This window comes from Scyliorhinus torazame, chromosome 10 (genome assembly GCF_047496885.1).
Source record: "Scyliorhinus torazame isolate Kashiwa2021f chromosome 10, sScyTor2.1, whole genome shotgun sequence".
NCBI classification, from domain to species: domain Eukaryota; kingdom Metazoa; phylum Chordata; class Chondrichthyes; order Carcharhiniformes; family Scyliorhinidae; genus Scyliorhinus; species Scyliorhinus torazame.
In genome coordinates this window covers 257,480,630-257,507,293 of record NC_092716.1, presented here as the reverse complement: position 1 = coordinate 257,507,293, position 26,664 = coordinate 257,480,630, and the positions used below count along the sequence as shown (strand labels likewise).

The 26,664-nt window shown below is 46.4% G+C and overlaps 2 protein-coding genes across 3 annotated transcripts in view; one reads left to right on the top strand and one right to left on the bottom strand.

Annotated features, from left to right (window-relative positions):
* LOC140384740 (uncharacterized) overlaps nt 1-23,326 on the top strand; it is a 59,439-nt gene extending 36,113 nt beyond the window's left edge. Inside the window, exons 9-12 of the mRNA XM_072466719.1 lie at nt 1,178-1,759; nt 9,923-9,988; nt 14,994-15,638; nt 22,280-23,326. Of these exons, the coding sequence (XP_072322820.1) occupies nt 1,178-1,759; nt 9,923-9,988; nt 14,994-15,638; nt 22,280-22,608 (1,622 nt within the window). The 3' untranslated portion in view covers nt 22,609-23,326. The remainder of the gene's footprint in view (nt 1-1,177; nt 1,760-9,922; nt 9,989-14,993; nt 15,639-22,279) is intronic.
* Nucleotides 22,912-26,664, bottom strand: part of LOC140384741 (L-lactate dehydrogenase A chain-like) — a 27,531-nt gene continuing 23,778 nt past the window's right edge. For both annotated transcript variants that reach the window (XM_072466720.1, XM_072466721.1), the window contains exon 8: nt 22,912-25,169. In XM_072466720.1, coding sequence (XP_072322821.1) covers nt 25,005-25,169 — 165 coding nt within the window. In that variant the 3' untranslated portion in view covers nt 22,912-25,004. The remainder of the gene's footprint in view (nt 25,170-26,664) is intronic.

The following is a 26,664-nucleotide window of genomic DNA, read 5'->3' as shown; positions in this document are numbered from 1 at the left end:
TATTCCAAACATTGTCCCTCTTTTGTAAATTTCAGAACTTAATTCAGCCACGGCATTCCTTGGTGGGTTAGTACTTTTAAATTATGGAAGAAGTTGGCCTGATGAAAACGGGTGATTCTTTACATTTCTGACAATGGATTTGCGAGCGAACCAGCCCTTTGGGGGTCTGTGTTTTACTCTCGCCGGCCTGTTTTCTTAATCTGGTTTCCACTGCTGGGCAGGGACCAAAGAATCTCTGCCGAGTGAAAAACAGTTTAGAAATGTTTTCTTTCAAAGTTAAAGAGCGAGGGAAAGAAAGTTGAGTGATGGGGAGATGAATGAAGAATTTTTAAATGCGCTTAGTCTACCCTGGATGCTGGGAGGAGAAAGAAAATTAGGAAAGCTTGGTGTGTGTGGGGGGGGGGGGGGGGGGGGGGGGGGGGGGGTTAGCTATGGTGGGGGCAGTGGGAAATCAAACTGCACGCAATAGAGCTATAAATTCAAAATGGAAAGAAGAAGAGACCAATAAATATTAAAAGAAATACAGATTTGGAACTGAGGATCACCACATTAGCACTTTATATTAAAATAATAGGATGTGGCGTTGCCCTGCGTGTGGCGTTGCCCTGCGTGTGGCGTTGCCCTGCGTGTGGCGTTGCCCTGCGTGTGGCGTCGCCAGTTATGGCTATGAATTTGGGAAGTGTGTATTTCCTCACAAACAGTGGGTGAAGGTGGATCACCTGGAGATTAATACTTATCATTTCTGCGGTTTGAAAGGATTGTGCACTCTGTAACCACAGACGGTAGGAAGTAGAATTCTACCAAACTATTCCTCAACGCTGTCAGTTCTTGTGTCAGACATGACCTGTCTGGTGAGAAGTGAGAGCTGCATTCACATGTACGTCCTGTTGGCCTACTTAGGGGTAGATAGAGGCCCAATTGGGAAATGATTTGGGAAGTGGAAGACGTAAAAGGAGAAGAGATGCCATTTTTGCTTCAGAGAATGAAGAGAATGAAAAGAATGCAGACTTTACTCTCTTCGAAAGCTGCACCAGGCTTGGCATTAATGGCAAATCACTGATGAAACAAACTATTTTAAATCTTCTCAGTCATCCACTCTTAAGTAGCACATTCTCCAATCCTGTGCATGGTGTTTTGTGGGGATTGTTGATCTTTTATCTTTTTCTACATTACCCAGTTTCAATCAATGGAATTCTTCTGGAAAATGGCGGGTGTGATCTTCCGAAGCCTTGGCTTGAGAATGAAGGAGGGACTGTACCTGGGGATGTTTTGATGAATGATTTGGAGCGTTTGGATAGTGATCTCTCCCAAGATAAACCGGATACCTTTGCGCACCCGTTGAAGTTTGGGAACTATAAAGCACAAGGCCGACCCGACGGTAAGAAGAAAAGGACGATGAATCCCAGCTCTCTGACCTGTAATAAAGAGAAGCGTTTTAACTGTGACTATTGTGAAAGGAGATTTTATCGTAAAGAACATTTAACGATGCACCGCCGCACACATACGGGGGAGAAGCCCTTTGCGTGCGAGGAATGTGGAAGGGCATTTGCAGAGAAGTGGAACCTCAAAGAACACCGTCGCACTCATACCGGTATACGACCTTACTCCTGCCGTTTTTGCGGCAAAGCGTTTTACCGCAGCTCCCATCTGAAGGTGCACCTCCGTCGTCATACTGGAGAGAAACCCTATAAATGCGATAACTGCCACCAAACATTTGTGGATTCGTCATCTCTTCAGAAGCACAAGCGGTTACCTTCAGGTAAGGAGCTGACTTTGTTATTCAAATTTCGAAACAGATTACAATGCAAACATATCGCGTTAGCTTCTGCAATTGGTAACATTTCTGACGTTTGTTTTCTGCACATTAATACTTGTTAGGTAATATCAAGCCTGGAGTCAAAATTACAGCTCTTATTATAATTGTTTATGTGAATTTGAGTTCAATCAGCAGCATTTCCTCCTGCAGTACAAAGTGTTGTGATCGTTTGAAATTTGGTGGGTGGGATTCTCCAATCCCGCGGCAGAGTGTCCTCGCTGTCCACGCCCGCTCCCATGACTAATTCTGGCCCCTCCAGGGGGCCAGCACGGTGCTGGAGCGGTTCGCGCCGCTCCAGCTGGAGATCCCGTCGCGAACTGTGCGCCGCAGGATCCGCATATGCGCAGTTGTACCGCGTCAACGAGGACATGCGCAGTTGCACTGGTGCCGACATGCGCAGTTGCACTGGCGCCAACATGCGCATGCGCAGTGGCCTCCTTCAATGCGCCGGCCCCGATGCAACATGGCGCAGGACTACAGGGCCGGAGAATCGGTGGGTCGGCCGCGTAGAGCGGCCCGTGACCGGTGCCGCGCCAACCTCGATTCTCCGCAGTGATGGCGTCGATGCGGCGTGACGCGATTTGTGCGGCCCGCCGGCGATTCTCCGGCACGGGCTCGGAGAATCCCGCCCGGTATTCTTGCATTTGGCCAAATACATTGTTGAAGCTGAGGAATAATGCTTTGCAATTTCTAATGTGCAGGTAGCTTCTGAAACAGGTGTTTGTTTGGAATCTCCTTTACATATGTTAAAATTGTTACGCTTGGTTATAGTTTTTCACTCTTTATATATTTAACTATTGAAGGAGAGAGGGAGGGGCTTTGACTGTGAAGCTGGTAACCACTGTTTATGTTATCTAGTTATTATGGTCATCTCATATTTTGCCAAAGGTGTAGCAATTCTGCCACTTGTGTTTTCTTTTTCTCCTGCAAAACAAGGAGCTAAAAAACAGATTTCCTCTGAAAATGGCCCACCTAGTTTTGAAATATGGTAACCCCAGAGTATAGTTGTTGTATTCCTGTAAATTACTTGAAGGATTATCCAAGTCACTCAATTTAAATAGACATTTTGTGGTTTGTCTTTGCATATTTGATTGGCGGCTCTTTCTAAGCCACATTTTAAATTTACTTTAGCCTGACTGATGAGCTTTTAAAAATTAATTTGTTTATTGGATGTGAATGTTGATGACAATGCTATTATTTATTGTCAATCCATAAGTGCCCTTGAGAATAATAAACTTTATTAGTGTCACAAGTGGGCTTACATTAACACTGCAATGAAGTTACTGTGAAAATCCACCTAGTCGCACAGTCCGGCGGCTGTTTGGGTACACGGAGAATTCAGAATGTCCAATTCACCTAACAGCATGTCTTTCGGGACTTGTGGGAGGAAACCGGAGCGCCCGGAGGAAACCCACGCAGACACGGGGAGAACGTGCAGACTCCGCATAGACACTGACCCAAGCTGGGAATCGAACCTGGGACCCTGGCGCTGTGAAGCAACAATGCTAACCACTGTGCTGCCTTGCCACCCAGGTCTTGGTGAGTCACTTCTTGAACTGTGGTTCTGTACAGTTACGCCCAATGCTGTCAGGAAGCGAGATCCAGGTTTCTGCCTCAGTGACAGTGAAGGAGCTGCAATATAATTCTAAGTCACGGTGGTGTGTGGCCTGGAGGGAACCTGCAGGTGATGGTGTTCCTCTGTGCCTGCTGCCCTTGTCCTTGGTTGTAGAAGTTGTGGGTTTGGAAGGTGGTGTCGAATGATGTTTTGCTATTTGCTGCAGTGCATCTTGTATAGAGTTTCTCTTCTGGCCATGGTGTTACAAATTCCCGCTGGTGTATGTCTGACCTGAAACACTGGTTTTGTGTGGTGCATTTTATTTTGAATATTTGAGAGAAACGTCTGCAAAAACAGGACTCAAAACTCTCTTTCAATAAACAACAAGTATTTAGTAAAAGTAGAATGAGGACGATGAAATGCTGCAAAGAACAATTTTATACTTTGGCGCATTAACAGTCAGCACTTAGTTCCTCAAAGACTGGAAATGAGTCTCTCAAAGACTGGAAATCCAAAAGCATCTATTTCCCCCGTAATCTACCACTCTATTGAGACCCCTCCATTTCCCAACCATAAATCTATTGGGCAAATCCAGCCAGCGCCTGCCACACCGTACAGCTACCGCACCGTAGAGCTACCGGCCCGTACCGTACAGCTACCGCACCGTACCATACAGCTATTACACCGTACAGCTACTGGACCGTACCGTACTGCTACCATGCCGTACAGCTACCGCACCGTACAGCTATTGCACCGCACCGTACAGCTACCGCACCGTACAGCTACCGCACCGTACAGCTACCTCACCGCACAGCTACTGCACCGTACAGCTACCGTACCGTACATCTACCGTAACGTACAGCTACCGCACCATACAGCTACCATACCGTACAGCTACCGTACCGTACAGCTATTGCACCGTACCGTACAGCTACCGCACCTTACAGCTACCGCACCTTACAGCTACCGCACCTTACAGCTACCGCACCTTACAGCTACCGCACCGCACAGCTACCATACCGTACAGCTACCGCACCGCACAGCTCCCGTACCGCACAGCTACCGCACCGTACAGCTACCGCACCGTATCGTACAGCTACCGCACCATACAGTACAGCTACCGCACCGTACAGCTACCGCACTGTACCGTGCAGCTACCGTACCGTACAGCTACCGCACCATACAGCACAGCTACCGCACCATACAGCTACCGCACCGTACCGTACAGCTACCGCACCGTACCGTACAGCTACCGCACCGTACCGTACAGCTACCGCACCGTACCGTACAGCTACCGCACCGTACCGTACAGCTACCGCACCGTACCGTACAGCTACCGCACCGTACAGCTACCGCACCGTAGAGCTGCCGCACCGTAGAGCTGCCGCACCGTAGAGCTGCCGCACCGTAGAGCTGCCGCACCGTAGAGCTGCCGCACCGTAGAGCTGCCGCACCGTAGAGCAGCCGCACCGTAGAGCAGCCGCACCGTAGAGCAGCCGCACCGTAGAGCAGCCGCACCGTAGAGCAGCCGCACCGTTCAGCTGCCGCACCGTACAGCTGCCGCACCGTACAGCTGCCGCACCGTACAGCTACCGCACCGTACCGTACAGCTCCCGCACCCTACCGTACAGCTACCGTACCGTACAGCTGCCGTACCGTACAGCTGCCGCACCGTACAGCTGCCGCACCGTACAGCTGCCGCACCGTACAGCTACCGCACCATACAGCTACCATACAGCTACCACACCGTACCGTACAGCTACAGCACCGTACAGCTACCGTACCGTACAGCTGCCACACCGTACTGTACAACTACCACACCGTACCGTACAGCTACAGCACCGTACAGCTACCGTACCGTACAGCTGCCACACCGTACTGTACAACTACCACACCGTACCGTACAGCTACAGCACCGTACAGCTACCGTACCGTACAGCTGCCATACCGTACTGTACAACTACCGCACCGTACCGTACAGCTGCCACACCGTACTGTACAACTACCGCACCATAACGTACAGCTACCGTACCGTATAGCTACCGCACCGTCTTTCACTCTCACTCCCTTTCTCTCTCTTGCTCTGTCTCTGTGACTCTCTGTCTCGCTCTCTCTCTCTCTCTCTCTCTCTCTCTCTCTCTCCCCTCCCCTGGCTGCACAGCTGTGACTACTAAATATATCAGTTGCAAAGAAAACCCTGTTCCCTATTCTTCCCTTTTTCTTAGTTGCTGCCCATTTTTAATAGTATCCTCCCATTTGGTGACAATGGTCGAATAAAATAGTGCTTATTTGTATTTGAATTAGGAAGTCTGCATTCTCCAGCAATAAAATGGTTTTGGTAACGTTCATCGTGGATGCTTTTGGAAGGAATCCACCCATTGAGTGGGCGGCACGGTAGCACAGTGGTTAGCACTGTTGCTTCACAGCGCCAGGGTCCCGGGTGCAATTCCCGGCTTGGGTCACTGTCTGTGCAGAGTCTGCACGTTCTCCCCGTGTCTGCGTGGGTTTCCTCCGGGCGCTCCGGTTTCCTCCCACAAATCCTGAAAGTCGCCCTGTTAGGTAATGTGGACATTCTGAATTCTCCCTCGGTGTACCTGAACAGGTGCCGGAGTGTGACGACTAGGCGATTTTCACAGTAACTTCATTGTAGTGTGAAAGTAACCCCACTTGTGACGCGAATAAAGATTATTATATATATAACTTTGAAAGTATTGTTCACATTCAGCTCGATGAGGAAGTAAATTATATTCTCTAACTAAATATCAAGCTTTTTGTTGTGATCCCAGTTGATGTTCTGACTGGATGGGAAGATCCCAGATTGGAACCCTGGCTCAAAAGACCGTAACTTTTATTTATTTTTAATATACCGTGGAGGGTCAGAGTCGCAGAAACGTTCATCAGTTCTCACAAACATTGGATTCGTTTTGAAATTACACGCTGGTTTTAGGTTTAACACAGACTACAAAGTGCATCTTAATCTACAATGGTCTCATTAACACAGTATCCCTTTTAAATATTTTTCCAATTAAGGGGCAATTTAGCGTGGCCAATCCACCTACCCTGCACATCTCTGGGTTGTGGGGGCGAAACCAACGCAGACACGGGGAGAATGTGCAAACTCGGCATGGACAGTGACCCGGGGCCGGGATCAAACTTGGGACCTCGGTGCTGTGAGGCAGCAGTGCTAACCACTGGGCCACCTTACAGAGTCCCTTTTAAGCACACACGATGACTGTGGGCAAATACACTCGCCACTCTGAACCTCAAGTGAATTTTTGTGGATGTCTACTCAAAATCCCCCCAGATGATTGACACGTGAGGGTTTCCAAACTCCACTCCCCAAAAAACACGCTTTAAAATCTACTCTCATAATTATATTTTCCCTTAGCAGTTTGCATTCCGAAGTCCAGACCAGGTTTTCCAAATAACACTTTTAACTAAGGTTTACGCTCCACTTTTGCAGTGCACACTCCTTTAACTCTCATAGAAATATAGGAAATAGGAGCAAGAGTATGTCATTCGGCCCTGCCCTGCCATTCATTATAATCACGGCATCATCCAACTCAATAGCCTGATCTGACCATTTGAACCCCTTCTTCTTTCATATTTTGTTAGTGGGGTTGCTGGGTTATGGGGATAGGGTGGAGGCATGGGCTTTAGTTGGGTGCTCTTTCCTAAGGACCGGTACAGACTCGATGGGCCAAATGACCTCCTTCTGCTCTGTGAATTCTATGATTCCCTCTTGAAAACATACAATGTTTTGATGGCTCCACTGCCACTAGCTCCGGGGAAGTATACAGGGAGCCCGGTGATACAGTCAACGGTCAGGGTGTGAAATCAGCTAAGGAGGCACTTTAGGTTGGAGGGGGTGTCGGTGTTGACACCGCTGTGCGGGAATCACAGGTTTAAGCCGGGGAGATGGATGGGAAGTGGAGCGAGGCAGGAGTGGTGAAGGTGAGGGACTTCTATCTGGAAGGGCAGCTTGTAGGTCTGGGAGAGGTTGTGAGTTGCCACGGGGGAGTGAATTTAGGTACATGCAGGGGAGGGACTTTGCAGGGAAGGAGCGAAGGGTGTTTCCCAGGTTGCCAGAGTACACCCTATTGGAGCAACTGCTGCTCCCGGATGAGTCGGGGGAGGGTAGGATTGGGGACATGTGTAGGTGGTTGGGAGAGTGGGGGGGTTTGGGCAGCAAGGGGGATGCTGCAAGTGGTGAAGATCAAATGGGAGGAGTTGGAGGGGGAAATAGGCTGGCGGACAGTGGTGAGAGGCGATGCGTAGGGTGAATTCAACTTCCTCTTAGATGAAGAAGTGCTTGATTCAGTTCAAGGTGGTGCACAGGGTACATATGACCCGGGCAAGAGTGAGTGGCTTCTTCCAAGGGGTGGGTGATGAGAAACGTGGGCGAGGGCCGCGAATCATGTGCATGTGTTTTGGGGTTGCAAGAAGCAGGAGAGTTACTGGGAGGGGAGGTCAGGGTGGACCCAATGGTGGCGATCTTTGTGGTCACGGAAATGCCAGAGCTGCTGGAGGGGAAGGAGGCCGATGTCATGGCCTTCGCCTCTCTAGTTGCTCTAGTTTCCCGGCAGAGGACCATGCTCAATTGGAGGTTGGATAGGCTGCCGGGGGGTAGCGGCCTGGCTGGGGGACCTGCATGACTTTCTTTGGTTGGAAAAGATCACGCTTGACTTGAGGGGGTCGGCGGAGGGCTTCGAGGCACAGTGGGGGCTGTTCAGGACAACGTGTGATGAATTGTTCATTGCGGGGGATGGGGAGGGGTAAAAAGGGGGAAGACTGTGAGGTTGTGGAGTGAGTTGTTGTATATGTTACTGTTTTTTACACATGTTTGGAATAAAATATACTTTATAAAAAATAGGAAACATACAATGTTTTGGCCTCAACTGCTTCCTGTGGTAGTGAATTCCACAGGCTTCCCACTCTTGGTGAAGAAATCTCTCCTTAACTCAGTCCTAAAAGGTTTACCCCGTGTCCTTAGACTGTGATTCCTTGTTCTGGACATTTCCACCATTGTGAACATCCTTCCTGCATCTACCCTGTCCAGTCCTGTTAGCACCTGCATGCTTACCTTCAGTAACTGGTCTACGAGGACACCCAGGTCTCGTTGCACATTTCCCCCTCTTAATTTATAGCCATTCAGATAATAGTCTGCCTTCCTCACATTTATCCAAATCATACTGCATCTGCCATGCATTTGCCCTCTCACTTGTCCAAATCACACTGAGGCATCTCTGCATCCCCCTCACAGCTCACCCTCCCACCCACTGGAGGCAGAGATGATTGTGCTGGCGGTGGAGCGGAGGGTGTTAAAGGCCAAGGTAGACGATCTGGAGAAGCGCTCCAGATGGCAAAACTTGAGGATCTTCGGGCTGCCCGAGTCCCTGGAAGGCTCCAGCTCCACGGACTGTGTGTCCAGATGTTTGGAAAGCTCGTGGGGGCGAGGGTACTTTTGACTCTGGCTGAGTCCATGCTCATGCCCATCGATCACTGAGGCAGACGCCTAGATCAGGGAGCCACCTCGTGCAGTCATAATCAGTTTCCAGCGATACCTGGACAATTAGTTGTCTGAACGTTCATGTCCATTTAATGTCCATTTCTATCGACCTTGCAGTCCTTGTGGTGCTGCAGTGGTGAACGTTATTTTCCAAATCCATTTGGAAGCATTTTAGATCAGCCACGTGGGTCAGACTGGGAGGGGTAGGTCGGGTCCTTTCCCGGATGGACATTCGCCAACATTGTGTTTTTGGCGATAATGTGGATGTTTCTCTCTTTTTTTGAAGCCCACGTTGACTTCAATTTCACAGACACCCATCTGAATGTAACTTTTCATCACAGTCCGTTCTAAGTAGTGCATTGCTCAGGAACCACTGTCAGGAAGAGCCTATCCTCTGCCTGCCGTTTAATCCAGGCTTTGTCCAGTGTACTAACCACACAACTACCACGACCCGCAAATGAAATGGCCAAAAATTGAAACCTTCAAAAGCTGAGCCTTTAGTCCTGTTGGACTATATTTCTCTTCAGCTGTCCAGGATCCTCCGTCAAACTGGCATTGATGATTGAAATCAGAGGCTTACTGCCCAGGAAAAAGCAAACACAGGATCATGCCACTCCTCTGAATGGTACAAGCCATTGGTTACAATTCCCATCTTCGATGATAAGTTCGTCCTAGACACTCACAGGCTCTGCAAATATCGGCCGTGGGCTGAGAACATTGTAAAGTAAAGATTTGCATTTACATAACCTTTTCCACAGTTTTGGCAATATCAGAAAGTGTAATAAAGGGAAGGAAGTGGATTTGAAGTGTGGCCCCTGTTTTAATGAGGTGAATGTTTTGAATGATAGTCTGATTAAAGCTAATTATGCTTTCTCTCTCCAGGGCATGAGGTTGTTTAGGTGTGTTAAAGTATTTGCATTATCCTGTGCAGCTCACCAAACTGATAGCTGAGTTTAACAGGGAATAGAACTTTGTTGATAACGTGCTTATACAGCTATGATCATCGCTTTTAATCCTTAACTTGCTTTTATTGTTCTCTTAGCTTGCTGTAAAACTGACCAGATAGATTCAGCAGCAGTGCACCCAATTGCACCAATGACCGAGCAAGGTAAGAATTGTCATACAAATGCCACCGATGATTTGCAGTTTACCTGAGGAAATGGAAAACAAAGGCAGTACAGAGGTAACCACACAATGTTCAATGAATCCAACCCTATAGACAGTAGCCAGCGGAGCTGATCCTAAAATGTTGTGGAATACTCATTCGATGTGAAGCTGGGGACAAATATTTGAAATCGGAAAAGGATGAAAAATGTTGGCATGGGCAAGAGGTTTTCCTTAACTTTTCCATAGTGGTTTGATACAACTCAGCAGTTTACTGGCCATTTTAGAGGCCAAGTAAGGATTACCACATTGCTGTGGGTCTGGAGTCACACACAGGCCAGACCAGGTGAGGTTGGCAGATGTCCTTCCCTAAAGCAGTGTTCTTCAAACTTTTTTTCCGGGACCCATTTTTACCAACTGTCCGACCTTTGCGACCTACGCCGGCTGACCTGCATGACCACGCCGGCCGACCTGCGCGACCCACCATATTCTCTTACCTTGTTTGCTGCTGACAAAAATGGAGGAAATGGTTGTGGGTCCCTTTGGCCCTCGTACACGCTCCTCCAATAGAACCTGTTGGATGAAAGTGAAGCCTTCTGGTGTCGGAAAGTATGGAGTCTCCATCTGTCCAAAGTTTAGAATTTTTTTCCTGTAAAGTTTTATCAAATAAACCCCCCCCCCCGAACTTGTAAAAAAAAACATAAAATGAGTAAAATAAATGAAAAAAATGAATAAAACCCCCCCCGAACTTGTCAAAAAAAAATGAATAAAATAAATGAAAAAAATAAAAATTAAATAAATGAATAATAACCACTAAAACTTGTAAAACAAAAAGCTGCAGCCTTTAAAAAAAAATAGCGGCAGCACTGCACATGCGTGCCTGATTATCGGCGCGCATACTCATCGTGCGCAATACGGCCAAATTTTTTTTTAACATGTTCGCGGCCGCTTGCAGCCGGCGTTATGAAAAGCCGGCTGCTGCGCGGGGATTTGCACGATCGGAACGCTGCGGACAATGGCTCCGCGACCCTCCCGACACCCGCCCGCGACCCACCCGCGGGTCGCACCCCCGACTTTGAAGAACACTGCCCTAAAGGACATTAGTGAACCAGATGGGGTTTTCATGTCTGTCTGGTAGTTTCATGGTCTCCATATTGAGCCCACCTTTGCAATTCAGATTTATACTTTTAAAAAAAATCTACATATTTTCACCATACAAACGAAAAACAAGAAGAACAGGAAAACAACAGTATAAAAAACAATCCCACCCAAACCCAGACTCAGCCACAACCCTCTCTCTCCCCCCCCCCCCCCCCCGAATCTCCCCCCCCCCCCCCCCAACAGTCAAAACGGTAACCACCGAAAGTACATGATGAACAAACTCCAACAATTGTAGAACCCCTCCTTCGCCCCCCCCCCCCCACCCCACCCCCAGTTCCAACTTCACCTTCTCCAGGTTCAGACATTCCAGTAGGTCCCCCCACCACACTGGGGCACAGGGTGGAGAAGCTGACCGCCACCCCAACAAAACCCGCCTACGAGCAATTAATTTGATTTGATTTGATTTATTATTGTCACATGTATTAGTATACAGTGAAAAGCATTGTTTCTTGCATGCTGTATAAACAATGCATACTGTACATAGGGAAGGAAGGAGAGACTGCAGAATATAATGTTACAGTTATAGCAAGGTGCAGAGAAAAGATCAACTTAATTCAAGGTAGGTCGATTCAAAAGTCTGATGGCAGCAGGGAAGAAGCTGTTCTTGAGTCGGTTGGTACGTGACCTCAAACTTTTGTATCTTTTTCCTGACGGAAGGAGGTGGAAGAGAGTATGTTCGGAGTGCATGGGGTCCTTAATTATGCTGGCTGCCTTTCCGAGGCAGCAGGAATTATAGACAGAGTCAATGGATGGGAGGCTGGTTTGCGTGATGGACTGGGCTACATTCACGACTTTTTGTAGTTTCCTGCGGTCTTGGGCAGAGCAGGCTCCATACCATTATGTGATACAACCAGAAAGAATGCTTTCTGTGGTGCATCCGTAGAAGTTAGTGAGGGTCGTAGGTGACATGCCAAATTTCCTTAGTCTTCTGAGAAAGTAGAGTCGTTGGTGGGCTTTCTTAACTATAGTATTGGCATGGGGGGACCAGGGACAGGTTGTTGGTGATCTGGACACCTAAAAACTTGAAGATCTCGACCCTTTCTACTTCGTTCCCATTGATGTCGACAGGGGCATGTTCTCCACTACGCTTCCTGAAGTCGATGACAATCTCCTTCGTTTTGTTGAAATTGAGGGGGAGATTATCTATCTCATTCCTGTACTCTGTCTCGTTGCACCTCCGAAACTTCGCATCCATCCTCCCCGGCAATTATTGAGGCGAAGGCTAATACACCTGCCCCCGCTCCCGCCTGCTGCTCCGGCCAGTCTGACACCCTGAATATGGCTACTGGGGAAATGGTATTCACATCCATATGCAAGACCCCTGAGATTGTGCTGAACACCATCCTCCAAAACCTTTCCAGCTTCGGGCACGACCAAAACATATGAACGTGGTTCGCAGGGCCCCTCTCATGTCACTCACAGACATCCTTCACCCCCTTGAACAGTAGCTCATCCTTGACCCTGTGAGGTGTGCCTCATACACTACCTTCAGCTGTATTAGCCCCAACCACGCACACGAGGTCGAGGCAGTCAACCTCTGCAGCACTTCACACTACAGCCACACTTCCAGTGCTTCTCCCACCGCCCTCAGCTCCTCCTTTCACTTTGCCTTAATCCCCTCCACGGACACCCTATCCTCCAGGATCCTCCCATAAATCGCCGAAACAACTCCCTCTCCAGCCCCCCCCCCCCCCCCCCCCCCCCCCCCCGGTGCAACGGGGAGGCCGGCGCTGTCGGGAAACCTTCCTTGCAAAGCCCTGTACCTGAACCCTTCCCCCTGCGTCAACCCATGCTTCTCTCCCACAAGGAACAAATCCATCATTTCCTTAATCCCCCTCTCGTTGCACCGCCGAAACTTTGCGTCCATCCTCCCCGGCTCAAACCCATGATTCCCCCCTAATCGGCATCCCCTTGACCCGGCCCCCAGCTTACAATGCTGCCTAAACTGCCTCCAAATCTTCAACGTGGCCACCACCACCGAACTCACCAAAGTGCAGATTTATTTATTCATTGGATTTAAATTCCTGTTGTTGGTGCTTGAACCTGTGTCCCCCGAACATTAGTTGAGTCTCTGAATTTTTCGTCCAACAAAATTACCGCTACACCAGCGTCCCAACAAAAATAATGCTAACAATGCTGAGTACATATCTCAATTGTTATCGCAACTTTCATGACTTCAGGACATTGCAAAGCACTTTACAGCTAATATAGAGCTCAGAGATGTGGCTATTGATTGGATAAAATTACATTTCTATTTTGGGACACATTTGTGAAACCCAAAGTTTGGGAGTCTTTTCAAAAGAAGTTCTTCCTCCACTAAACCACTCAGATTAAATTCAACCCATTGCACTGCTGGAGGAGTTCTACCACAAAGATACAGACTGGCATTTTACACAACTGTTCAACTATATATTTTTAGAATCCCTACAGTGCTGAAGGAGGCCATTTGGCTCATCGACTCTACACTAACCCTCTAAAAGAGCACCCTACCTAGGTCCACTGCCTGCCCTATCCCTGTAACCCAGTCACCCCACCTAACCTTTGGACACTAAGGGGCAATTTAGCACGGCCAATCCACCTAACCTGCACATTTTTGGACTGTGGGAGGAAACCGGAGCACCCGGAGGAAACCCACGCAGGCACTGGGAGAAAGTGCAAACTCCACACAGACAGCCGGAATTGAACCTGGGTCCCTGGCGTTGTGAGGCAGCAGTGCTAACCACTGTGCTACCATGCGACAGATTACATGGGACGGTTTAATTTGAACTCCAAAATCATTGAGTGCATCATGTGCACCATTGAGTGTATCACGTATTGTGCACAGTTTGGTATCTGACAGTGACACGTGCTAAGCTACCGTTCCTCACACCAGTTGTAAACACTGAATTGCAACACATCACACAGCAACTTCCTTCTATCTCAGTCCAATTTCTCTAACTACACCTTGCTTCACAAACACAAAACATTAGTTTTGTTTCATGCTGTTTGACAGTTATGCAAGTTGTAACAACAATGAATTCACCAACAACCATGCGGTAGCATCACTACAAAATTCATGTGTCGTGGAGCTACAAATTCCAATGTAAAATCGTAATTGTATTTTCTTAATCGTTTCAAGAACAGATTGCATTTAAATTACAATGTTATCCTTCAGATATATTTGAAGGCATTTCACACCTCTGGGGTGGGGACCAGCTTGCTGAACATGTATAAAATATAAAATGAGACTCAATCATCCACACAAAAATAAACTGCGAGTAAAAGTACTTGAAATTCTGGATTTTTCCTTTAATCAATTATCTACCCACCAAAGACAAAGTGAAGGAAGACATATGTTTGATTATATAGCGGATTTCCAGTTTTTTGGCATGTCCCCAAACACATCGCAGCCAATGAAGTACTTTTGAAGTCACTGTTGTCGCATATGCAAGTGTGGCAGCCAATCTGGATCCTATAAAATGACTAGATTGTGTTTTAATGGTGTTGGTTGAGTAACAAATGTTTGCAAAGCCGCCCAGACAATCTCTGCTCTTCTGTGAATTGTACAATGGCTTCCTTTCCATTTGTCAGTCGAATGTGGCCTTGGGTTAAGACTCAATCAGAAAAGGTGGCAACTCTGGCCATGCAGTGCTCTATTGTTACTGATGTTTTAGCTTGGATTATATGCACACAGTTTCGGAGTTAGTCTGGAACACTCAACCTTTTGCCTTGGGTTCCAGTGATCTCACTGGACTGAGGTAAACCTATAAGCCTGCCAAACTGTCCTCTTGGGAATACATTTGCATTGTATGTGTTTGTTTTCTGCTTTCAAATTGCATCAAAACCTTGTGTATTTTAAATTATTATAGGCCCAATTTTCGCACTTCCTGACCTAAATCGTACTGAAGCAACGTGCTTTGGGGATTCAAGCTACCGTTTCCCTCAGGACGCCACGAAGCGTGGTGATTATGACAGCAGCTTCGCAGCAGACATTTTTTGGGGTGGTACTTTGTTGAATGACTGCCCATTAGAAGACAGAAGAACTAACACTTCTCATTCTCGAATGAATTGCATTAACTATAAAACTGATGACAAAACCAACTCCTGTTTGAGACCTTTCAACAATGTAAAGACGTTTAAAGAGGTTGCATCTTTAAGCAATGACGTTATTTCCGTTGGAAGGAATTGCTTTAAATGTGAATATTGTGGGAGGAGATTTTTGCGCAAAGCACAGTTGACAATGCACAGACGCATTCACACCGGAGAGAAGCCATACGTGTGTAATGAATGCGGCAGAGGTTTTGCAGAGAAGTCCAACCTAAATGACCATCTTCGAACTCACACAGGTGAGCGTCCTTATGCTTGTACTTTTTGTGTGAAAGCATTTCATCGGAGTACGCACCTAAAAATACATCTCCGTCGCCACACTGGAGACAAGCCGTACAAATGTGATGATTGCAAGAAAACATTTGTGGATTCCTCCTCCCTTCAGAAACATAGACGATTTCCCTCAGGTAAGATTCTCCCCGTCTGGACTTCCAAAACACTTGTGATTAAGCACCTCATAAGATGCTGCTCTGCAAGATCGAATCTTGTGGTATTAGTGGCAATCCGCTGCAGTAGTTTAAGAATTGGTGGACAGTTCGCAATGGATTTTGTTTTTCCTTGAGGAGTATCCCTCAAGGATCAATGTTGGGACCATTTCTATTTCTCACTTTCATTAATAACTTAGCTGCTGATGAGGCGGGGGGGGGGGGGGGGGGGGGGGGAGGAGAGAGAGTAATCTGTAAGTTTGTAAATGATACCCCCGTGTGTGTGTGTGTGTGTGTGTGTGCTGGGGGAATGGTCCTACATTTGGAAGATTATGTTTATCTTCAAAAAGTATATTATTAATGCACTTGGGCAGGATCTTTCTTTATTTTCTTTATTCATTCGACGGATGTGGGCTGACCAGGATTAATTGCCCATCCCTCGTTCTCCTGGGGAAGGAGGTGGTGAACTGCCTTGAGCCGTTGCTGTCCATGTGGTGCAGGTACACCCACAGTGCTGTTAGGGAGCGAGTTCCATGATTTTGACCCAGTGATAGTGAAGGGACAGCCGATATATTTCCAAATCAGGATGGTGAGTGACTTGGAGGGGAATTCCAGGGGTGCTGTTTCCATGTGCGTGCTCCACCCCCCCCCCCCCCCCCCCCCCCCCTTGCCGTTCGAGAAGGTACTGGTTGTGGATTTGGACGGTGCAGGGATTAGAATTGAAGCCTGTGAGAGAGTTGGATCTATTCTGGCTGGGGTGGAGATGAGAACAAGAGGTAGGTACCCTTGACTAAAAATCTGGGTTAGTATGATCTGGAATAGCTCAAATCGCCTGGAGCAGTCACAGAGAGGAATTTTCCAGATTGCACCCCTGTAACTGGCCTGGATTTTAAATTTATTTTTGTTTTGCCTTGCCAAGGAGATTAGTTGGTTGATGATGGGTGAGGTGTGTCTTTATCCTGACGTGCAAGATGTCACAACTCTTGTGAGACCAAGTAGATGGACCAGTGAGTCCTTTTCCTATTCTGACTTTACATTCAATATAATTTTGGTTGAGAACAATTTGAAGAGTGGAGTTCATAATCGACACCGGCTGAGCGTTACTGTGCTGTGCAAAAACAGGATGGAGATTTGTACCCATGAGTTCCCAAATGTAATGGTGAAAAGGCGCAGAGAAACCATGCGTTTCTCCCCAGTGGGGAAGTGGAAACCCAGCCATGTTTTGAACACCTCTGAATGGATGGTTGACGTTAGGGAGCTGCAGTTTACCCTGCACTCTCTGTACATGTCTTGAGGAAAACAACCCTTTGGAAATGATTGGTCATAGTCATAGAATTTACAGTGCAGAAGGAGGCCATTCGGTCCATCGAGTCTGCACTGTCCCTTGGAAAGAACACCCTACCCAAACCTATGCCTCCACCCTATCCCCACACTTCCACCCTATCCCCGTAACCCCACCTAACCTTTTTGTGGACACTAAGGGCAATTTAGCATGGCCAATCCACCTAACCTGCACATCTTTGGACTGTGGGAGGAAACCGGAGGACCCGGAGGAAACCCACGCACATATGGGGAGAACGTGCGGACTCCGCACTGACAGTGACCCAAGCCAGGAATCGAGCCTGGGACCCTGGAGCTGTGAAGCAACAGTGCTAACCACTTTGCTAACATGCAATGGTAAAAAAAAACTCCACTCACCACGACTTTAGAAATGTGACAGTTTTTAAAAAAACGTATTTTATTATTTTATTACAAACATGTATCAAAGCAGGTTCCAGCAAGTAAACACCCCGGGAAACATACTTCCCAACAATCTGTACAGATTGTTCTCCTTTTTCATCCCCCTGTGACGAACAGCTCCTCAAACACGGTCACAAACATCCCCCACCTTTTCTTAAACTCCCCTGCTGAGCCCCTTAACTCATACTTTATCTTCTCTAACCGTAGTACAGGTCACCCAACCACGCTGCTACCCCCAGTGGCTTTGCTGACCACCACTCCAGCAAAATTCGCCGCTGTGCAATCAGAGAATCGAAGGCCATGACATCAGCCTTCCTCTTCTCCATGAGCTCCGGCTTCTCTGAAACCCCAAATATCGCCACCGTGGGGTGTGGATCCACCTCCTCCTCCACTATCCTGGCTAAGACCGCGAACACTCCCGCCCAGAATCTTCACAATTTTTTGCAACCCCAAAACATGCGCGCGTGATTCTCTGGCCCCCGCCCACACCTCTCACACTCATCTGCTACCCCTTGAGTCATATGTACCCTGTGCACCACTGTAGAAGCCAAGTATTTCAAATACAACTAGTATAGGTAAAAGATAGCTGTTTAAGCATAAATGTTGAGCCCCAGTTTTAAATACCCATTTATACAGCATAATTCACTTTTACTGAAGTCCGTTGTTCTGGCAAATGCATATTTTCAAGATAATGACACTGTCTTGTGCTAATTGTCAAGGTCAAGGGATTGAATACACAGCACCATTGTTCACAATGCAGATAACAGCTAGGTCAGAAAAGCTGATGTTGCACATTGAAGATGGACGGCTTGCCATCAAATCAAATGTGTTTGAGTCTAACCCAAACCAATTAGGATTATATTGGGGTGTAATTAGACGATTTAAGACAGATATGAAAGTGTATAACTAAAAAGTTTCTTCCGGCCATTTTAGGTTGGGTTAGGTTGGGTTAGGTTAGGTTAGGTTACGTTGGGTTTTGTTGTCTTTGTGAGTATTGTCTTTGTAAGTTTTTGTTTTAGCTTAAGTTTTGTCTTTCTGTTAGTTTAGTCAGTTTTTGCCTTTAATTCTAGTCTCCATTTTAGAGATGTCTTTGTAGGTTGGGTTAGGTTAGGTTAGGTTAGGTTGGGTTAGGTTAGGTTAGGTTAGGTTGGGTTGGGTTAGGTTGGGGTTTTTTGTTGTCTTTGTGAGTATTGTCTTTGTAGCTTAAGTTTTGTCTTTCTGTTAGTTTAGTCAGTTTTGTCCTTTATAGTCTCCATTTTAGAGATGTCTTTTGGGGGTTCTGTCAGTCTAACAGTCTGTGTCAGTGATGTTAGTCCACTTTTGACTTTGAGTTTGAGTTTAGCTGAAGATTAGCTTTCTCTCTCTCTTCATGTTTCATTGCCAGACTTTGACCTTTAAAAAGTTACTTTCGAGCTGTCTGCCTAAGCAAAGAAAGATAATGTCTGTAATTCTCTGAAAGCTTCGAATTGTCTACGAATTGCCTTTTAAATGACTTTCAAATTGTAATCAAGCGACTACAAATAAAACAATTCTTTTTGGCACCTGAGGAGTTTATACTGCAAATTTCTGCTGAGTTCCAGTATTCGCAAAGTGCTACTGATAACCGAATAGCAGAGATGATATAAATTCCTTCAACTTTACACAGTCGAATAATACAAGGAATCAAACAACTTAACACAGTCTACAAATAGTACAAATCTTACAACTTGTCGTATTGCGCCAGGACTTGATTCATCAACTAAGTTTCCCCCAAACCTGGCGTAGTTCGACAGGTTAAGATCCCTATAAATTATAGTTTCCTTTAACCACCTTAAACTGTATCAGGCTCATCCTTGCACAAGAGGCGGTCCCGTTTACCCTTCGCAGTGCCTCACTCCATGCTCCCCAATTGATCTCCATTCCCAACTCCTCTTCCCATTTCTCCTAGATCTTCACCATCCGCTCACCTCCCTGCTCCCCCAGCCACTTATATATATCCCTAATTTTTCCCTCCCCTTCCACATCCGGAAGCAGCAGTCGCTCCAGCACGGTATCCCAGCAACCTAGTGAATCCCCTCCAGACCTATCGTGCAAAGTCCCTAAACCTGCAGATACCTGAACTCACTACCCCACGGCAACTCTACCCTCTCCCTTAGCTCCTCCAGACTGGCGAACCCTGCTTCCAAATACAAATCCCTCACCTTGACCAGCCCCACTTCCCTCCACCTCCTACACACACTATCCAAACCCCCCCCCACCCCGGCTCATACCCATGATTCTCGCACAGCGGCGTTAGCACCGACATCCCTTCCATCCTAAAATGCCTCCTCAGCTGATTCTGTATATTCACTGTGGACTGCACCACCCGGCTCCCTGAATACCTACTCGGAGCCATTGGCAACGCTGCCGTCACCATAGCCCTCAAACTAAACCCCTTACAAGATTCCTCCTCCATCCTAACCCACTCTGTGACAGTTGTAACTATTTTCAGGAAGGGGAATAATTCATGCCGTGGGAACTATTGAAGTCCCTCTTGTTCGGGGAAAATTCTGACATGCTTTTTCCTGAATTGCCTATTTCCTGTGGCTGAGGAAACCCTTCCAGAAACGCAGTGTGGCTTCCAGAGAAACCGCCAACAAGTCAAGAAAAATGTCAAGAATATCACCAGGTGATCACTCCATGCCCTCCAGCCCCTTGATTATTTCCTCAATCTCAATTGAGGCACCCAGCCCTCCACCAGGTCCTCCTCCACCCTCGGGAACCTCAACTGATCCAGAAATTGCCTCATCCCCTCCACCCCAGCCAGGTGTTCCGACTCATATAATTTACTATAAAAGTCCTTAACACCTTGTTCACCCCCGCTGGGTCCAGGACAGTATTCCCGTCTCTACTCTTTACTTTACCTATCTCCCTGGCTGCCTCTCTTTTCCTGAACTGGTGCGCCAACATTCTGCTTGCCTTTTCCCCGTTCTCATAGATCGCCCCCCCCCCTTGCCTTCCTCAACTGTTCCACTGCTTTCCCTGTGGTCAACAGCCCAGACTCCGCCTGTAACCTCCGCCGCTCCCTCAGTAGCCCCGCGTCCAGGGCCTCCAAGTATCTCCTGTCCACCTGGAGTACCTCCTCCACTAATCTATCCCTCTCAGCCCGTTCCACCTTTTCTCTGTGAGCCTGTATCGAGATTAATTCCCCTCTGGGAAGCCTTCAAAGCTTCCCAGACCATCGCTGCAGAGACCTCCTCTGTATCATTTGTTTCCAGGTAGTTCTGGATGGACTTGTTAACCCGCCCACAGATCGCTTCGTCCGCTAGCAACCCCACATCCAGTCTCCACAGCGGGCATTGCCCTCTCTCCACACTAACCCGTAGATCCACCCAGTGCGGGACATGGTCCGACACTGCGATTGCCGAGTACTCAGTATCCACCACCTTCGGTATTAGCGCCCTGCTCAGAACAAAAAAGTTGATGCGAGAGTATACCTTGTGGACATGTGAAAAAAAGGAAAACTCCTTCGTCCTCGGCCGTGCAAATCTCCATGGGTCTACTCTCTCTTAACCCCCCCCCATTCCATAAAACCCTTCAATTCCTTTGCCACAGCCGGCCTCCCTGTCTTGGATTTTGACCGGTCCAATTCCGGATCAATGACTGTGTTGAAGTCCCCTCCCATGATCAGGATATGTGACTCTAAGTCTGTGATCTTACCTAACACCCGCCTCATAAATTCCACGTCGTCCCAATTCGGAGCATATATGTTCACAAGTATCACTCGCACCCCCTCCAGCTTCCCACTCACCATTATGTACCTATGCCCTTGTCTGACACGATTCTCCCTGCCTCGAATGCCACTCGTTTGCTGATCAAGATCGCTTTGAGTCCAGTCCTGAGTGGAACACTTGGCTAACCCACCCCTTGTTCAATCTCGTCTGGTCTGTAACCTTTAGGTCTGTCTCTTGTAGCATTGCCACATCCGCCTTCAGTTCCCTCAAATGCGCAAACACGTGAACCCTCTTGACCGCCGCATTCAGTCCTCTCACGTTCCATGTGATTAGCCTGCTTCCCCCCCCCCCCTCCCCCCGCCGACTAGCCATCACCCTTTTTAGGCCAGCCTCGAGTCTCCACTCGGGCTGTCGCCGTTTCCGACCTCCCATTTGTCCCCTCGTAACAGTTTATCCCGTCAGCAAAGCAGCTCCCCCGCCCTCCCTCCCCCCTAGCAACAGCACTAGAAACCCAATCCCCCAAGTCAAGCTCCAGCTTAACACCTGCTCACCCCCCAACGTGCTTCCAAGAGTCAGCTGAACGATGTATACTTTCAAAAGCATAAATGATTGATTTTTATTTCCCTTAGGCTGCCCTAGAGCCAAATATATAAAATCTTTGCAAAAAGAGTCCGTGAGAGATCGGGAAACTTATTCTGAGGCAAACAGCAGTGCTAATGTAAAATTGAAGTGGAAGGAAAATTGTGGTAAGGTGGAGGGTGCAGGTAAATGTCTTGTGAAATGCACCAGTTCTTGTTTCTATAAACTCTTCTTTCCCAAGCCCCCATGATATGTGTCCCTTGGTGGAATCCCTGATCTCAGCTGTGCCTACCTGGGGAAATGCTTCACTTGTTGGAGGGAAGAGCTACATTTCGGCACCTAGCTACACCCAACTGAGTGTGAAATAGATGGATTGTTTGTCCTGTCAGAAAATTGAGATACAACACTTCTGCATTGTATGCAGTCGGGGAATGCCAAAAAACATGTTTATCATGTAGATAGCTGTTCATTCACTAAGATATATTCTTGGGCACTAACATGTCAGATAAACTAACGATAAATTATCAAAAGCATGACTATTTATGGGCATCAACACATTTCTAAAATGGAAATGAGCACAATGTTTTTTTTTTTGTCTTATCTTTTTTCCAGATTTATGCAGTTCGCTGAGCAAACAAAACCCTGAAAATAATTTGTGTGATGCAGAAGTTTTTGTGCGTTGTAACTCCACCCGTACCTCAGACTGCAGTAGATCTGAAAGAAAGCCAATTGCCAATATTCACTTTGGCAATAGTAATGGAGAGAAACCGGAACCTTTTGATTACACGTTGATATCAGAGAGTGGGAGGTATGTAAAGAACAGTCCTAATACGCTATTTAATGAGCGGTTACTGACTCCTAAAATCGAAGTGGAGGAACCCGCTACAGGTACCAACTGTCCAGTAACTATTTCCGCTCAGCAGGCAGCTCACCATTTGTAGATAGACAGCTCTAAAGACTCTGCAGTCACATGCAACAGAATGTAGCTGCAATGAGCATTGTTCTTCACATACAAAAAAGTGACCTTACATCTGCATTTCCAGACAGTTCGACCAACAGAGTCCTAGCTGAGAAAATCCTCCCAAGAGCAAGATACTAGATGATGAAGTGTTGTCCTTTGACAATGGACATTTTGGCCAGAACGTGTATCTTCAACATGGCAGACGCAGAACCAGCATCGCACAAATCATTCAGCAGCCCTTTCAGTACATGACCAGCAATAATTCAGAAGCCGTTACTTCTAATTATGTGATACGTTCCATTTAATTTATTGAAACTTCTTAAACATTGTAGAATAGTCTTTTATGTATTACAAATAATAGGTGAAGATTAGCCAACGAAAGATGCACACTTCCAAACCACAACCTTTCACAAGTGGCAACAAAAGAAAAATCTTTGCATGTAGTTTATCCTGTAACTGAATGAAAGTGCTACACAAAATGTACTGAGCTAAACCCCAAGACTGAATTAATGGGCGAATTAATTTTTAACTCGCTCAAAACCCATTCACTGGCAAAGAGTTAAAATTGGGTCCCCTATGTCAGTGGTATTTAGAAATAACCATATTCCAGGTGTACTCCTTTCATTTGCACAGGTTGTGTTTTTTTTATTAAGGCCCTGCTTTCACAATTTCAGAATAAAAAAAGAGTTTTACTTCAATTTCCTTCAGTTTGTTTCACTTCTATGTACTATTTTGGTCTGTTTTAAATGCTGGAAATATAAATAGAAGTCGATGGTGGGAGTAAAATGAACAAAATCCAATCAAAATAGAAACTGGCTGGGATTTTCTGGTTGACCACACAGGCGGCGCATTCCCGCCGTGGGTTTTGCAGCAGTAAGGGGTGCGTTCAATGGGAACGGGAAACCCCATTGGCAATGGCCGGTCCAGACAATCCCTCTGCCGGCCACTGGTGGGGTGCCCTCCGCCTCTGCAGAACATGCCACAGAGGGAGAGGACAACTTCACCCCTTGAACAATGTTGTCTATACTTGTAATTTGTAAAGTAAGAAGTAATTTTTAACTGTAGGGCAATTTGCAATAAAATATTTGAAACAACGGAGGAGATTTTCCTCTACCTGGAATTAACGTACAAACTTGCAGCAGCGATATAGAAACATCAGGTGAAGAGAAGCACATTGGGGCGGGGGAGGGGCATCAAGTCTGGAATTTCCAAATAAAAACAGAAAATGCTGCAAGGATTAACGCCCAAAATATTAACCTGTCGCCTTATTGCAGATGGTGATGGGCCAGCACTGCATTTCCATCCTTATCTATTTTTGTTGTAAAATTCCTACAATTGACAGCACTTTGGTTATACAGTGGAAATAGCTTGCTAACCAACAGGGCAACTTCATTGCTGTATCTAAAACCAGCTGGTTTAGTTGCTGCCTGAAAGTATGACATTTGGAAAGAATTCGCTGAACTCCTGACTTAACATTCAGCAATTATAGTTGGAGCTGAAGAAGTACGACTTGCAGAGCTCCACACAATTACTGTGAGGAAAGTATATTTTCATCACTTGCCCCTCAATGCAAGCGTAGCAGAACTGCATCATACTATCAGCTGTTTTCCGAAATGAATAAAATCATTGTAGTTACTTTACAAACAAAAATAATACAACTCATGCATAATAAATTGATGGAGGTCTCTCTGTGTGCTGCACATTGATTTTCACCAACAAGGTTGCAATTTATTCAGGCATTTAGACAATTGGGGAAGTTGACATTCCAGTGCACAGATCTTTATTATTAAGTATCCTTTAATTTTTAGATTTAGGCAGTGTGCAGACTGGATGTTGAGTTCTTAAAGTGGAGGTAGTCCTTCTCCTCTGCATTTTATGGGTTGATATTAATGGTTATGGCTATTGATATGTGGTACACGTGTATATTATAAGGAGTTATTCAATTTTATATTGGAAGAACCTGACTCTTTTCCAATTAACTCCGTGTTCATGCAGCTGGACTTCTTCAATTTGGAAGTAAAGGCAAAGACCTTGAGGGTTACTACATCTCGTTATACCCTTGTCAGTTCTTGATTATTAACCATCAAGGCTAATGTATTCTCTGCTTTGACGTGGATAGTAAATGCCACATTAAGTTAGCATGCTTGTGATTTGGTTTCCGTTTTATTGCATATTGGTTATTGGATTTAATATAACTCTAATAGGCAACATTTAAAATACATTTGCATCTAATTTCTGTGCAACTTTTACACTGCAAACAACTTAACTAATATTCACAATGATTATACACTATTATATAATGATGCACCCACAAGTGATATGACAATGGTGCTCTGATAACCAGTTATATAAGGAAGCCGGCGCTTAGCATTTTGTTCACAATGAAATTTCTCGCTGGATCCTCAGAAGGTTTTCCACACTGCTTTTCAGTTTTGTTTCCTCTTTCTCCTTGAGTGGCTGCTTTAAGATTCCACATACTCCTGTTATTCCCAGGACACAGGGGAGACTTAGGAACACATCACTTGTGATATTGTGCTCATCCTAGTATATCAGAACAAATGTCACGTATGTTACTTTAGAGGTATTTTTAAATGCAAATTTTACACTCACTCAATAAACAAATTCAGCAAGTCATTAAATATGGAAATGAGGAAAAGAAACGCAACTTTCGAACACATCATCATTCCAACAGGAAATATTGCTTTTACACGCTAGAGGGTTGAGCGAGTTCATTGGCTGACAAAGGGAACACATCCTTGGGCAAACAGATAATGATGCTTTCAATGTCAGCAGATGTTAACATTGGGCCGCACTGACCTCTGCAATCATTGCAATACTTACCAATAGAGGGACACTGAATATGTGCCCTCTGACAAAGCCTGATGATTGGGCATGCTGGGAGCACCATGGATAGGGAGTGGTGCTGGGGAGAGGCTAGCTTCTTACAACCAACGTACACCTTAAAGTGACTAATAGCCAATGGGGTACTTGCTGAAGTACAGTCACTGTTGCAATGGAGGAAATGCAGCCATAAAGTGCACACAACAAACTTCCACAAACTGCAGTGTGACAGTGACTAGATAATCTGTTTAATGCAGTGTTGATTGTTGGATATTATCCTGCACAATAGGGTGACTCCTACTCTTATTCAAGATAGTACAATGGAGTTATTTTGCTCCGGAGGCGGGGGGGGGGCCTGGATTTTAATATCTCATCTGAAAATCTGTACTTCGAGCAGTGCAATGCTCCCTCAGTATTGCATTTAGCGTCAGCCTTGATTTTTATACTCAAGTCCTGGAATGGGACTTGAATTCAGAACCTTATGATTCAGCGGCAAATGTGCGATCCACTGAGCTGCAGCTGGTACAAATAGACGATACTCATTGCTGGAATGCCACTAGAGGAACATATTTATTCAGCATTCCCTGTACAGCACTAAGAGAACGACGATCATTGTGGCTGGCAATGGATGTCCCAACCATTAGATATATTAAAGATTGCATCATCCAGAGTATCGCCGTGTTTGACAAATTTATGTCATTACTTTTTAAGGCAGCTGTACATATTTGCACATGTTTCAACAATGCCCCAGGTGGATTTTGCACAATTTGAATAGGCACTGAACCATTGGCTTTCCTGTTGTATTGGAAGTATCAGTAAATAATGTACTCGACGCAAGTCTTTGTTCAGGAAATTGTTTCTTTATGGAGGCGGCTTCATGCAAGGACACCAGTCTGGGGCGTTGGTAACTGCGCCTCTGCTGTTCCCGCCGGCACAGTACTCCGCCAGCCCCGTGGTGGTGGTGGCCCTGAGAATCTGGGGGAAATGGAGGAGACATGTGGGATCATCGGTCTGGTCCCCAATCTGTAATAATCACCGGTTTGCCCCGGGAAGTATGAATGGGGGGTTCTGGATATGGCAGAGAGCAGGAATTGAGAGGATGGGGGATATGTTTATAGAGGGGAGCTTTCCGAGTATGAGGGCGCTGGAGGAGAAGTTTGGTATGGTGAGGGGAAAAGTATTCAGGTATCTGCAG